The sequence below is a fragment of the Nanorana parkeri genome, unplaced genomic scaffold (genome assembly GCF_000935625.1).
Source record: "Nanorana parkeri isolate BGI_ZX_2015 unplaced genomic scaffold, ASM93562v1 scaffold191, whole genome shotgun sequence".
In the NCBI taxonomy this organism is placed as follows: Eukaryota; Metazoa; Chordata; class Amphibia; order Anura; family Dicroglossidae; genus Nanorana; species Nanorana parkeri.
Genome location: NW_017306459.1, coordinates 631,904 through 645,712, shown reverse-complemented (window position 1 = coordinate 645,712; position 13,809 = coordinate 631,904). Strand labels below are relative to the sequence as shown.

Below are 13,809 nucleotides of genomic sequence, written 5' to 3'. Positions count from 1 at the left end.
GGGGGATATGATTTCCATGTACAAAATGTTCAATGGTGGTAGCAACATTAGCGATAAACTGTTTAAAATTAACTCTGTTACAAAAACTAGAGGCCATCACCTAAAATTGGTGGAAAAAAAATTCCAGCACAAGGGGCGAAGGGGGTTCTTCACAGTAAGATCAGTTAGGGTCTGGAACTCACTGCCACAGGCGGTGATTTCAGCAAATAATCTGGAATTGTTCAAGAAACTTTTGGACGATTTCTTAAGGGACCGTGATATACAGGGGTACAGGTACTCCTAGAATGAGATCCTAATAGGTTGGACTTGATGGACTAATGTCTTTATTCAACCTCAAATACTATGTAACTATGTATTTTTAAAGGGCAGATCTATATAGGGTGAAGTCTCGCATGGATTTGGATTTACACCATAGTTGCTCAAGAGCACGACTATGTTTTAAGTCTTCTGTTGTCATCTGTTTGCTAAGGTTGTAGTGGACGGGGCCTAATTCTGTGAGTGGTGAGTGGGGCAAGTGCATCATACAGGACGAGAGTGAGCTATTGTAGAGAGAAGTGGCAAGGTTAAGCCATTCCTCTCCCCATTCTGTCCAGTGCACCCAAAAAATCCTTTTTAGGACTTTTTTGAACAAGCATATTTGGCAATTGCTGATAAAGCAAGTCGCAAGGAGGGGTGGTGATGCAACTGGAGCACTCCACTGCTCATGTCGCATCGCTCACTCCCCTCGCCCAGAAGCTAGGCATTGTGTGCAGGGGATGGCATGCTGCAACGAAAAAAATTAAATAATTTAATGAAAAAATAACCCTGTGATTTGAAAATTAGCACTGGCGATAAGATGAACGACAGCAAATAGCTGGTACAATATTAACAAACAAGTTAAAAAATAAAAGCTTTTCTTAAATTAACATATTTGTAAAAACCGACCTCACAATTAAATGTTATTCAGAGTGCACAAAAAAGTATAGATAACTTACTCCAGTGTTACAATTGTTTTCTGAGTTGACTTCATAGTATTTTGAATTACATTTCCATATAATATTAGATCTTGTGTTGATTTCTGAAATTGTAGTACACGCTCAACTGTATTCATTAATTCTTCAGAAACCTCTAATATTTTCATCTGAAGGGAGAAAAAAAATATTGTATAATGATAATATTATAAAAAATATTTATATTATAAACACATGCAGCAAACACTTGCCACTTTCCCTATGTAATCCAATCACTAAGCTATTTCTATAAGCTTAGTGATTGGATTACATAGGGAAATACACTCCTGCTAGGACAGTAGGCTTCCTTAAGGAGCTCTTTGACCATATAAATGCATAATTGTATGCATAATGCATAAATGCATAACAGAGTTTGTAAACCTCTACTAAAGTCACTGAACGCACACATAAATCCTAACAACCTTAATAAAATTAGCTTACAGACTCATAACGCTCAGACACATGAACTGCCATTGATAGAGACACACTGCATTTGGGGCAGTGCATACGCTCCTATACGCACTTATTGCTCGGAAGCGCGCAATATATTAAGACAGAAAACCAGGATATCAGGGTCTGCTTGCACTCCCTTCCCACACGAGCAGACATGGAAGTCTATGTCTCCAGATTGGAGGCTACTTACAAGGAGGAATTACAGACCCTGAAAGCGGATATCACACAGATTGGAGATTATTATTATTATTATACAGGATTTATATAGCGCCAACAGTTTGCGCAGCGCTTTACAATATAAGGAAGATATTACAATTACAATACAATTCAAAGACAAGATGGTAAGGAGGGCCCTGCCCATGACGGCTTACAATCTAAAAGGGAGGGAGAAGTAATACATGAGGAGGTAGCTGTGAGGGGATGAATTGTTTTAGAACGTGATGGTTCAGTGGTTAGGGTGAGGTGGGATTGGCTTCCCTGAAGAGATGAGTCTTTAGGGAACGCTTAAAGGCAGTCAAGGTGGGAGATAGACGGACAGGTTGGGGTAAACAGTTCCAGAGGATGGGAGAGACTCTAGAGAAGTCCTGGAGGCGAGTATGGAAGGAGTTGACAAGGGAGCTGGAAAGCAGGAGGTCTTGGGATGAGTGGAGTGGACGGTTAGGGTGATAGTTTGAGACAAGGTTTGAGATATATCCGGGGGCAGAGTTGTGGATGGCTTTAAAAGTGATTGTTAATAATTGAATTTTATTCTTTGGGCGAGTGGAAGCCAGTGGAGGGATTGACAGAGGGGGGTTGCAGACACTGAGCGGTTGGTTAGGTGAATGAGTCTAGCAGCTGCATTCATGATGGACTGAAGGAGGGATAGCCTGGGTAGAGGTAGGCCAATGAGGAGGGTCTTGCAATAGTCAAGACCAGAGATAACAAGGGAGTGGATTAGTAATTTAGCAGTTTCATTGGTGAGATCGGGTGAGTCAACCGGAGGGGGTTGTAGATACGTTTAACATGCGTTTGGATACTCATCAACAAGTTATTGATGATTATATGATTCAAATCCAGGAGCTAGTGTACCGGCTTGATGACATGGAGAACAGGAGCTGTATAAATAATATACGCATCCGAAGTGTCCCAGGGTCTATTGGCACATCAGCTATTTTGCAAACGATTAAGGCCCTGTTCAATAACCTTCTGGATAGACCCCTAGATGCACATCAAATGATTGACAGAGCTCACAGGTCGCTGGGCCCCTTAAATGACTATCCTGCTAGAGTAAGGGATATAATATGCTGAGTACACTTTTTGGTAGAGAAGGAAGCTATTTTAGCAGCTGCTAGGTCTAAAGCACCTGTAAAGCATGACGGCTACACAGTGTCCCTTTTCCCAGGCCTGTCAAACCAAACTCTGTAGTTTCGGAAAGCTCTTCAACCGCTATAAGAAGTGCTAAGAGAGCATGGAGTGAGATATTGATGGGGACACTCATTTCAGATGGTGGCCCAGAAAGACGGAAAATCCGCTGTATTCAGACATTTGGAGGATCTCCCTCATTTTCTAGCCATTCTTGATTTGCCAACAATCTCACTTCTAGACTGGCCTATAAAGCAGGCTCCTTTAAATAAAACTCAAGGAGTTAAATTGGCAACTATTAGATCCAGGCGCTCTCGCAAATTTCGCCCAACCAATGAAATGAATGCTTGATATATGGACTTGTGACCTGGGTCGTATGTTTACAGAACATGCGTTTAATATGGTAGATGTGATGTAAGCTGGGACTTAAGCATTTCTCTTTAAGAGTCCTTTTATGAGTTATTTTGGTCAGTTGATATATATAGGACTTACTATTTGGCTGGGCTCTGTATAGCTGGACGGATGCTGGTTAGGTATTGGATTCCTCTGCTGAGATGCTTAGAAGCCTCTTGAGCAGTTTTACCACTATCTTGTATATAAAGTATGCTGAGGTCCGCACTTAAGAGGGTGGTAGATGTTTCTGACATGTATATGGAGTAGATGAAATAGAATGAATAACTTCTTGCACTTAAAAGAGAACGATGGGGTAAACTTTTAATCCAATAGTTCTCTTTAGGGTCACGGGAGGACATCTACTAACCTCCTCCGGTGACCCAAAGCTCAGTATATAGCGGGCTATTGCTGAGGCTGGGTTCACACCTAGGCGTATCGAATATGTGCGTTTGTCGAGGGCTACCTGGCTGTATCCCAATGGATACGCGCGACAAAAACGCCCCGAAGAAGCTCCTGTACTTCTTTGGGCGTAGGGCGTTTTGTAGCGCGTTCATACGGCCTGTAATACGCCCAGGTGTGAACCATACCCATAGGAAATAATGGGATTTCGGTGTTTGAGCATTTTGCAGAGCATAGGAACGTACTACAAAACGCCCATGTGTGAACCGGGCCCATTTGATAACCGCTCTGCCTTTCTAGAGGCTCAGCCAGCTATGCCTGCCCCCTCCCCCGTCCGTTCCTCCAGTCAGCACTGAAGGGTCGGAGAGAAAGGAGGGGGGAATCCCTGCGGGGAGCAGTGACTGACAGTCACCACTCTCTGCAGGGAGATGAACAAGAAGTGAGCGAGCAACACTCACTCACATCCCGATCTATAGAGTCGACGTGTGACAGTTTCAATGTCACAAGTTGGCTGCAACTATGAGGATGAGTGTAAATCACTCACCTCATAGTTCTCCTTTAATGAACACATTTTCTCTCTTTCCCTGGGCCTTCTTTTTTTCCTTCCTACTAGGTAACCAGGGGACTTTGAACTGTCATTACACACTGAGAAGGTCGGGAGGACCGTCATCACATAGGGAGGTGTGCAGCTGATGGGTGTCTTGCAATGAGCAGGCTGAGGCTCTAACTCTAAGGTGGGACACGATACTGGTGCTGAGCCAAATCTTGGATGTTGCGAGAAGATACACCCTGTTTATGTTTGTTTGCTGAAAAGAAGCTATTTAAGTTGTACTGTTTGGAAAAAAATAAAGTTTTATTCGCTGATACGGTTGGCTAAGGATCCTTCAATACCCTAAACGTTACAATATATATATGTTATGACAATGTAGAAGCTATGTGGGGCCTATCTATGCTCTATTGATGGTATTAGTTGCAAAGATTGTTCAATCTAGAAGATGTCATAAGATTATGTTCAATTTATGTGTTCTGTATATTTTTTTCTTCAAACTAAAACTTATTGAATAAAAAAAAAGCTTATGAATTCAGGTTTTCTTCATCGGTATTAGGCATGTTATGTGATTTTTAGCTCTAAAACATGCTAAGTACTGTAATGACTTTCACAATAATACAACTCTTTGGAATTAAATACAAAATCTTTTATATGAGAAAAGTGCAAATGTGTTTTTTTTGTGTGTTTTACTGACACATTAATAGAAGGGTCTGAAGATGTTACAAATAATTCTGTCTTGCAGCTGATACAATCTTGTAACTAATAGACTGGCTGAGATTACCCATCATTTACAAGAAGGTGCCATCTGCTGAGCAAAAGTGTAATAAGCAAGCAATTTCAATTATATGTGAAATCTTTTTCTTTCTTTATTGATTTTCTCTGTCGTTTTCCTAAAGCCCCGAAGCAATCCACACTAGTTTGGCAAGTGAACAGAACAGCCGTGTCTCCAGTGACCCCAATATCAATTTTGCTTTTTATTTTACCCTCTCTTAAGGCTATGGGCCTAATAGACTACGTCAAGCAAGAGAAGGAAAACTACTATATACATCCAAGGCAACTGACTAGAAATGGCAGGCTTCTCGTGAGAGCCTAATATAATATTTTCAAAATTGACCTATGCACTTTAAACCAGGGATGGGCATCCTTCAGCACCGCAGCACTTAATCAGCTATCGAACACTTCCCATGGTGCACAAGTTAGGCACTGGGAGGATGTAGAACAACTATTGGCAGAAAACTTTTTAGATACAAAAAGAAAAGCTGTTATGGATTTTCTTTACTATGTATATTGGCTTGTTAGTTTAAAAAGTGTCTTTTTTATTTTTTATTTGGTTATCATATTTACGTTTTTACCATATTTTGCATAATGACATTTCATATCTATTAATAACAACTCTGTCTAATGTCAGATAGCACAAGCATGATTCCTGGAGAATGACGGCTGTAACGAATTACATTTTGTTTTGCTTTTAATTGCAGGAAGAAATTCTGCTACATTATGTCCATCAAAAACATAGAAATACAAACACAGACCAAAACTGTGGGCAAACAAATTAAAGACAAATTGCCACTTGCTTATTCAGATTGATAGTGCGCCCTGACACCATTTCCCCTACAAGGTATACTTATCCATCCACCCTCCCTTCACATCTACCCACTGCAGAAGTCCACCCTGAGTGAGTTCCAGTGTCGGATGATGCAAGAGTTTACCCAGGCGGATGTTATCACTAATCCCTCTAAATGACAGTTTTTCGAGTCTGGCCACATGGGAGAGATATCATGCTCACCATACAAAGAAGCCCTTCTCTGTTCGAGCAAGAAAGCAACAATAGACTGCAGAAGGGTAAGTATACCTTGCTGGGGGAGGTCCATTAGCAGGCATTGTCATGAATAAAGTTACAGTGTTTAATTGAGACAATACAAACTTTACATAGAATCATCCATCACATGTATATCCTCATTTATTTGTAACAATATGGGTCTGATTTATATAGGGTTCATCCAGCATATAGCTGGGTGAACTTCGTTTGCACGACATCACTACTACTAGAAATTCTCCTTAAATATCAAATTAAACTTGAAATCTTTTTGCTATAATCATTTCATTAAAGAGGAGGACCACAACTGGGAATATCTGGGTCCTAAACTCCATGGGCAGTTCTCTCAGTCTAGACTCTAGAGCATTTGTCATTTTTATAAGAAAATAAAATGTTATTCTTACCATAAAATCCTTTTCTCGGAGTCCATTGAGCGACACACCTCTAAAGAATTCTGAAATGTAGGTTATGCTGCTGCCTCCAGGAGAATTGGAAACTAGGCAAAAAAAAATAAAAGCCTGCCATTTTAAGGATATAACCCCCTCACACCCTCTTCAACAAAGAAGAAACATTTCCTTAGAATGAACAGTAGCTGGACAAAGTGAAGGTAAAACATGTAAATGAAAGGCTGAAACCACCTTGGGTAAAATGGAAACCTGCTGTCTCAAAATAACCATGTTCTTTTGCAGAACCAAATAAGCTTCTCAACAAGGCAAAGAAAACAACTCGGAAACTCTTCTAGCCAAGGTAATGGCCACAAGAAAAGAACCTTTTTGGACAACAATGATAAAGAAATATCATGAACAGGTTCAAAAGAAGGTTTTTATAAAACAGGCAAAACCAGTTTCAAGTGCCACAAAGGAAGAGGAGACCTAACAGGAGGAACTACACGTAACTCCCTGAATAGGAGTACGAAGTATGGGAAGAAGCAACTTCCCCATTGTCAACAACATTGACAGAGACATCCTGCCTGGGGCATTCAGTCTGATCATCTTGTCCAGTGATGGAGGAGACTTGCTGCAAGTCCCATGCTGTAAGAATGTTACTCCGTAAAGTTCTTAAATGGAACTGAGCAAATGGTACCACTTTGAAGGTGGACAAGATCGAACCCAAAACTCTCATGCAGGTTTTCAAAGAGTATCGATGACGAGAACGAAGCAAACAAACTGGATCCTGCAACTTCCATCAATTTGTCCTGAGGAAGGAACACCTTCACCTGAAAGGTATTCAACGGAACACCCAAATACTGCATGCAATGTGACGGAACAAAGGACGAATTCTCAATGTTCAGAATCCACCCAAAATTGTCCGAAGTGTCCACAGCACCATTAAAACTCCAGAGACAGAAGAGACTGTTATTGAAGTAAAAGGCTGTCTAAGTGTCCAATAATTGGGATAACCTTGCAATGAAAGAGCCCTAGAACTGGAGCAAGGAATTTTCTGAAAACCCTTGTAGCCAAAGCTAGACCAAAGTGAAGAGCAACAAATTGATAATGAAGGTTGCCTACAGTGCAAAGAAAACACTGATGAACTGGAAAAATAAGATAGTGTAGATACGCATCCTTTACGTTGATGGAAATATAATCCAAATAATCCCCTTGTCGAAGAGAAGCGACAATTGGCCAAATGGATTGCATTTCTGAATACAATAAAATTGTGCGTTGCTTTTATATCCAAAATTGGATGAGGACCTCCACTGTGTTTGAGAATCGAATAAAAATGTTTAAAACATTCTACCAAAGGAACGGGAACAATAACGCCCTGATCCAACAGACCTTGAACTGCACAAAAAAGGTTTGTTCGATGCTGATAATACATTAGTCATCATGCAAAGAATTGAGGAGGAGGATGAAACTCTATTTTGTAGCCAGTGGTAACCACTTCCCAAACCCAAGCATCTGCAATTTGAGCTTCCCACATCTCTGCAAAAAACATAAGACGACATCCCCACACCTGAGATGGAAAAGACGAGGGCTGACCTTCATGCTAAAGCTGACTTTTCTGAAGGCTTCGAGATTTTTAAATGCCAAGAACATCTAGAGGATCCAAAAGGCTTAGAATCATAAGATGTCTTCTGAAACTGATAATGGAAACCCTGTTTGGAAGAATGAAAGGAACATTTAAAAGATGGAAAAGGAGCAGATTTACAACAGTGATCCTTAAATTTCCACATCTGAGGTAAGTGCTCACTTTTACCTCCCGTAGCCTTTTTAACAATATGATCCAAGCTTCAAAAAGTCTATTTACCACGTAGGGCAAAAGCAAAAGTACTTTCTTCCATTGGGGTTAGCATTTAAGCCAGATAGCTCTGAATATCTGAACAGAAGTAATAGATACACAAAACAGACGACAAGCATCAAGAACTGCATCACACTTGAAATGAAAGGCAACAGTTATTTGATCAACACAATCAATAAAATGCAGATCAACTCCAGCAGTTGCCTGATCCAAACTCCAGGTTTTGTCCAAGTGGCCAAGTCTGAAAAATAAGAACCGTAGCCAATTATGGTTGAAAAGCAGAGCAAGTTAACAAAGAAATGGTACAAGAGAGATTCTCCAATTTTTTTTTATCCATAGGATCATTAAATGTAGCAGCATCAACTGGTATATCCATCAACTTGTTAAATTGAGAAATTGGAGGATCAACTTCAGACCATCTTTTTATAAAATATTCCAGAAAATAATATAAAGACTTAACAGGTCTAGGAAACAAAAATTGGTTATCTGGATTTTCCCAATTGTTATAGAGAAATCTATGAAAGATAAGATGGACAGGAAAAACCTTACAGACGCATTCATATATATATAAAAATGTTCTCCAAAAAAATGAATTGTGTTCACAATAATCTGACATACAGCTAAGGAACACTTGATATAGAATACACTAAGGGCCCAATCACACTGTCATGCTACGGTTACCCAGTTCTGAATAGCACCCCAATGCATGTGCGTTTCCTTGTAATGGTACAGCAGCCAATATATCATCCAGGGTCTTATACCCTGAGAAATATGTCTGTGCCCATCCTTTATACAGACCATACATCTATAGGGGAAGCTCATATTGCATTGTGAAAACCCATCAGCTATAAGATGCTGGGCACAGATAGATCCTAAATGTTTTACTTCCTTCACATATGTCTAAATGCCAGAGGCTTGGGGACTTCATGAACATTTTTTTTTCACAGAAAGGATTATTGCTTTACTGAAATTGCACTGGGGGTTAGGTTATGTGCCCAGATGGAAAAGGTGTTTTTATGTGTTTTTACGCCTGAAGAACCTCTGGTATATGGTGTGTTACTACACTAAAACTCATATATATTTTTTTTTTTACAATATCAGTTTAGTGCAGAAAATTCAAATTTTGTTCCTGTGGACTGGTTAGCAACTTTCTAGAATAATTAAAGGTCTACTTTCTAATAAGGATTTGTTAAAGCTCCCAGTATTTACTAATACAGATCTATAATATTACTGTAGAAAGAATAGGACAATGCGCTAAAATACCCTAAAAATGTACATGTCATATATAATTATCTAACTTGTGATGACCAATGATTTATGGCAATCAGTATGTCGCTTGTCATTGATTTAGTAAAGGATATTCCAGAACCTTCTTTGGATATCGAAAATGCCAAAAAAGTTATCTGTCTCTTTACCTGTGTATCATTTAACTGTTGTTCCAATTTCCTATTTTGGTACTCCAACTGCTCTCTGGTCCTTTGGAACGTCTCATCAGATTGTGCCTTCTTCCGGCAAATACTGTTAAGCTCCTAGGGAAAACAAATGCATAAAAGAATCCTTAATGGCTATTGTACATGTCTACAATACAGTGTACACATAACTTGTTACAATGTTGTTAGGCTGTACAAATGAAAACTAATTAAAAAAAATAAAAATACATGTTATTATACTAACCATTACCACTCTGTTGAATAAAACTTCTTGCAGAGTTACAGGCGCCACTATGTTCGTCAGCATCTAACACTTAGAGGGTTATTCACAAAGCTGCCGTAGGCAGCCGTGTGAATAACCGACCCGAAGTGTAGTTCGGCTATTCACTTCAGGCTTGTACGGCTGGTTTCAGCCGTAACCCGACTAAAATCAGCCGTACATCGGCTTGCTGCGGCTGGCTTCGAAGTGCAGAAGGAGTTTGACTCAGCCGATCCAATATCTGGATCGGCTGAGCCGAACCTCCGGCAGGCTACTCGCTGCTGTTAGGCCTATTCTCATAGATGCCGAACAGCAGTGAGTGAATAGCCAAATGTGCTTGGCTATTCTGCTCGGTACCTCTGTGGTACCGAGCAGAATAGAAAACCAGTTAAAAAAGTAGACGCACCTCCTAGCTGCAATGTGTAATACTAGAACACTGTGCGTTGCGACTGAAAAAAGTAGTGCATCCGCTGCAGCCAGGTGGTGTGTTTGGGGTGCCATTCAAATGAATGGCAATGAAACACATCTGCTGCACTGTAAAATGAACGCAGATTGGCAGTTGGTTCGTGTGTGGACCACGGGATAGACTGCCACAGACCAAGGGCCGAATATGGCCCACTGGCTGTAGAATGCCCAGGTCTGGTCTTACCTGTTCTGCGTGTGACACTCGTGCATAAACTTTTATTCAAACAAGCTCAGCAAAAAAAGCACAAGACACATTCAATCAGTTATACATATCATCGTTTTTACTGCAGGAAACCGTCTGTGATGATTAAAGCAAAAACTATAAAAACAATACATCTTTTTAAATATATATGGTAAAGCAGTTCTTTGGACTAGTGGCCTGAAGAAGCCAGGCTATAGGAATATGACAGTGGTAAGATAGCTCCTTTATTAGCTCACATTTGATTCAGGGGTGCTGCTGACAAAATATTGTAATATTAAGCATGTTAAAAATGTGGTCATGGAAGTAAAAAGTTAAACACTAAATATTTCACCTCCTATTATCTTGATTATCACTATCTGTATGGCTATCTTTAATATTTGCTAATTTGAAAACAAAGTAGAAATAAGACTCATGGTTGAAGACAGAGATCTATTCCTCGCTCCCCACCCCTTAACTCTACAAGACTAATGATGTGATCTTTGTCACTTTTTACTTCTATATTTTTCCAGGGGAAGGGCGTACCACATTACTCACTGACACCACCACTATTTCCAGGCTACAAACTAAAACTAAATTGCATCCACTAATGCTTTATATTTGTCTGATTACATGACTGTAGAATAGAAATAACTTGCTTGCACCATACTTGGCACAAACAGATCTCAGACAAAAGGGTTAAAAAAAAAATAGTAAAACAAATGGGCAGACTTGATTGATCATTTCGTCTTTTTCTGAAGTCACTCTTATCACTCACAGTGAGTACCCTTCTGACCGCCATCTCTTGCTCAGCTGTTTGAAGGAGCAGGTTGGAAAATTCTTGTTCGAAAGGAGCTTGCAGCCAATCAGTTACAAGCCCTGTTGGGGTATTCTGACAGCAGCCTCTGCCAGAATACGATAGAAACAGCAGGGGATTCATCAATCAATGCTTATAAGCATTGATGGAGGAATCTGTTATATTTTGTTTATTTATCCAAATGTATGTGTGTATACCCTACTTTACAAGGTTTCAAAAGCGGTGAAATTGAACTAAGACAAAATTGCAGATGATTTACTACAGATCTGAGAACCCGCATTTCAATTTACTTCAGTCACTTAGTCATTTTGGATAGTTTTGTGCCTGAAATATTAGATCCTTCAGCACACTGCAAGATACTATACTAATTCTCATAGGAAACACTGTGCTATGTCAGCAGATGGGAAGCTCTCTGCCCTGTCTCGCCACCCTGTCACATATTATATACATCTGCACTAAAATATGACAAATCCATGGAACAGTGTTAGAGAAACACTGTAAAAATTACTCAACACAAAATTAAATTGTCAGATGAGGCCACAAAATATATTTCTGGTGTCAACCTTAAACTGATTAGAGGTTTCAAATTAACATAGGGAACTCAACTTCAAGTGTGACAAGTTTAAAGTTTAACTTTTAACTAAGGTACACACAATCAATATGACAGATCTGCACCAAATTTAAGTTAGTTTTACAGATTACATTAAGAGTCAGGTTAGAGTTGGTGTTAGCGTCAAGGGTTTGGAAGGTAAAGTAAGGGTTAAGGTGTTAACCACTTACATTCTCCAACGTTTATGCCCCTTATGGACCAGAGCAATTTTACAGAGCATAGGAAATAAAAATTTATTTCTAGGGATGCACCGATACCTTTTTTTGGTATTGAGTACCAATATTTTTATTTTTTTTGGTACTCGCCAATACTGAATACCGATACCGGCATCCCAAGGTACCGTGAGCCCGTCTTATCAGGTCATGAGCCACCGTCTGGCTTCCCAGATTGCCTGGGAAGCTGGTGTTCTATCGACAGAACACCAGCTTCACGACATTGCAAGGCAGCCTGCCTTCCTGACCAATCATGAAGCCGGGGGGTGGCAGGACATGACCTGCCCAGCTTCCTGAAAAGAAAATATACTAATAGCCGTTTATAAATACACCCCTAAGTGTTAGGATGCAGGTTGAGTTTTTGGGGCTATGTTACTATTAGAGCTTGGGTGTGTCAGATGCAGAAAACAAAACATATTGCCATATGATGCGGCAGCCAATTACCCATACACACTGCCTAGCCAAAAAAAGGTCAACACATTTAAGGCAGTGTTATAGGCAGTATCTGGGTTTTCTTCAGCTGGTCAGGTCTAGGTTCAGCAACGTTATGTGCCCCAAAAAATGAGGTCAGCTGCCTACCTGTATATACTGAATGACCAGGTTTTTCCTTTATTTGATTTTTTCTTCCCTGATGCAGCCTGACAAAGCTAAGAAGCCTTCGTGCAAATAGCAGCATTGTCAACCTGTCATGTGAGCTCCTTCTTTTTGCTGCCTATCTGACAGACCTGATAGGCAGTCCAACGGTCAACTGAGAGAGTGCAGTGACTTAGTGTTGTCAGTCTGCCACTGGCAGAATCTCCAGGTAAGGAAATTGGAAACAGATTCAAAAGAAAATGATAGTAAGGTTTCAACAGAGGTAACTATTGTAAGCACCCAAGTTGTAGTTTGTCACAGCCCCTATCACTCCTGCTGGACAGTTTAGTCTACGTGTTAGGCACCTTTCGGACGGGCAGTCCGATCAGGTTTGTTTGTCAGCTTTTCAGGTGGACCTGATCGGATGCTCACTGTAATTCTATGGGCACCTGCATCTAAACAGACAGCTTCCATTTACATCAGGATGCCCACGGCTCCAACCAAGTCCAAAAAAAACCCCAACGGAACAGTGCTGCACTTGATCGTGCCAGATTGGAAGTAATCTGATGTAAACAGACATGTCTGTTCACATCTGATTCACCATAGACCGACATGAGGTCCAGTCATTTTAGTTTCTTACTCCTCGCAAGTTGGAGGAAAAAACTGGATGGACACAGATGTCGCAGAGGTGATACCCAATCTATATCACTCCAATCAGGAGGGGATCTGTGCACGGATCTCTCCTGACCAGACAGTGTGAAAGGGGGGCTTAATGTGAGAAAAGGTATAAATAAAGACAGGGGCAGTAAAAAATAAAATAATGGACACATTATTAACCACATACAGTTATCCGAATACAATATTTTTTGTCATAGTGTTACTTTATTACAACTGCTTTACTTAGAAAATAGTTAATGCAAACAAGAAATATATATGCAAAATCAAGGGGTAAAACAGAACTGAGCAAATTTCATTTGATTTTTAATATTCAATTTTGGAAATTAATGGAGTTTTCCAAACGAAAACCACTTTTACTGTTTCATTCATGAAAATATTTTTTTCCATCATGCTCCTTTTTTCTTTATC

At 40.0% G+C, this 13,809-nt stretch overlaps 1 protein-coding gene across 1 annotated transcript in view; it reads right to left on the bottom strand.

Annotated features, from left to right (window-relative positions):
• LOC108786077 (coiled-coil domain-containing protein 178-like) overlaps positions 1–13,809 on the bottom strand; it is a 128,324-nt gene that overhangs the window by 76,904 nt on the left and 37,611 nt on the right. Inside the window, exons 11-12 of the mRNA XM_018555296.1 lie at positions 9,595–9,708; positions 6,988–7,157 (exon numbers count right to left, since the gene is read on the bottom strand). Coding sequence (XP_018410798.1) covers positions 6,988–7,157; positions 9,595–9,708 — 284 coding nt within the window. The remainder of the gene's footprint in view (positions 1–6,987; positions 7,158–9,594; positions 9,709–13,809) is intronic.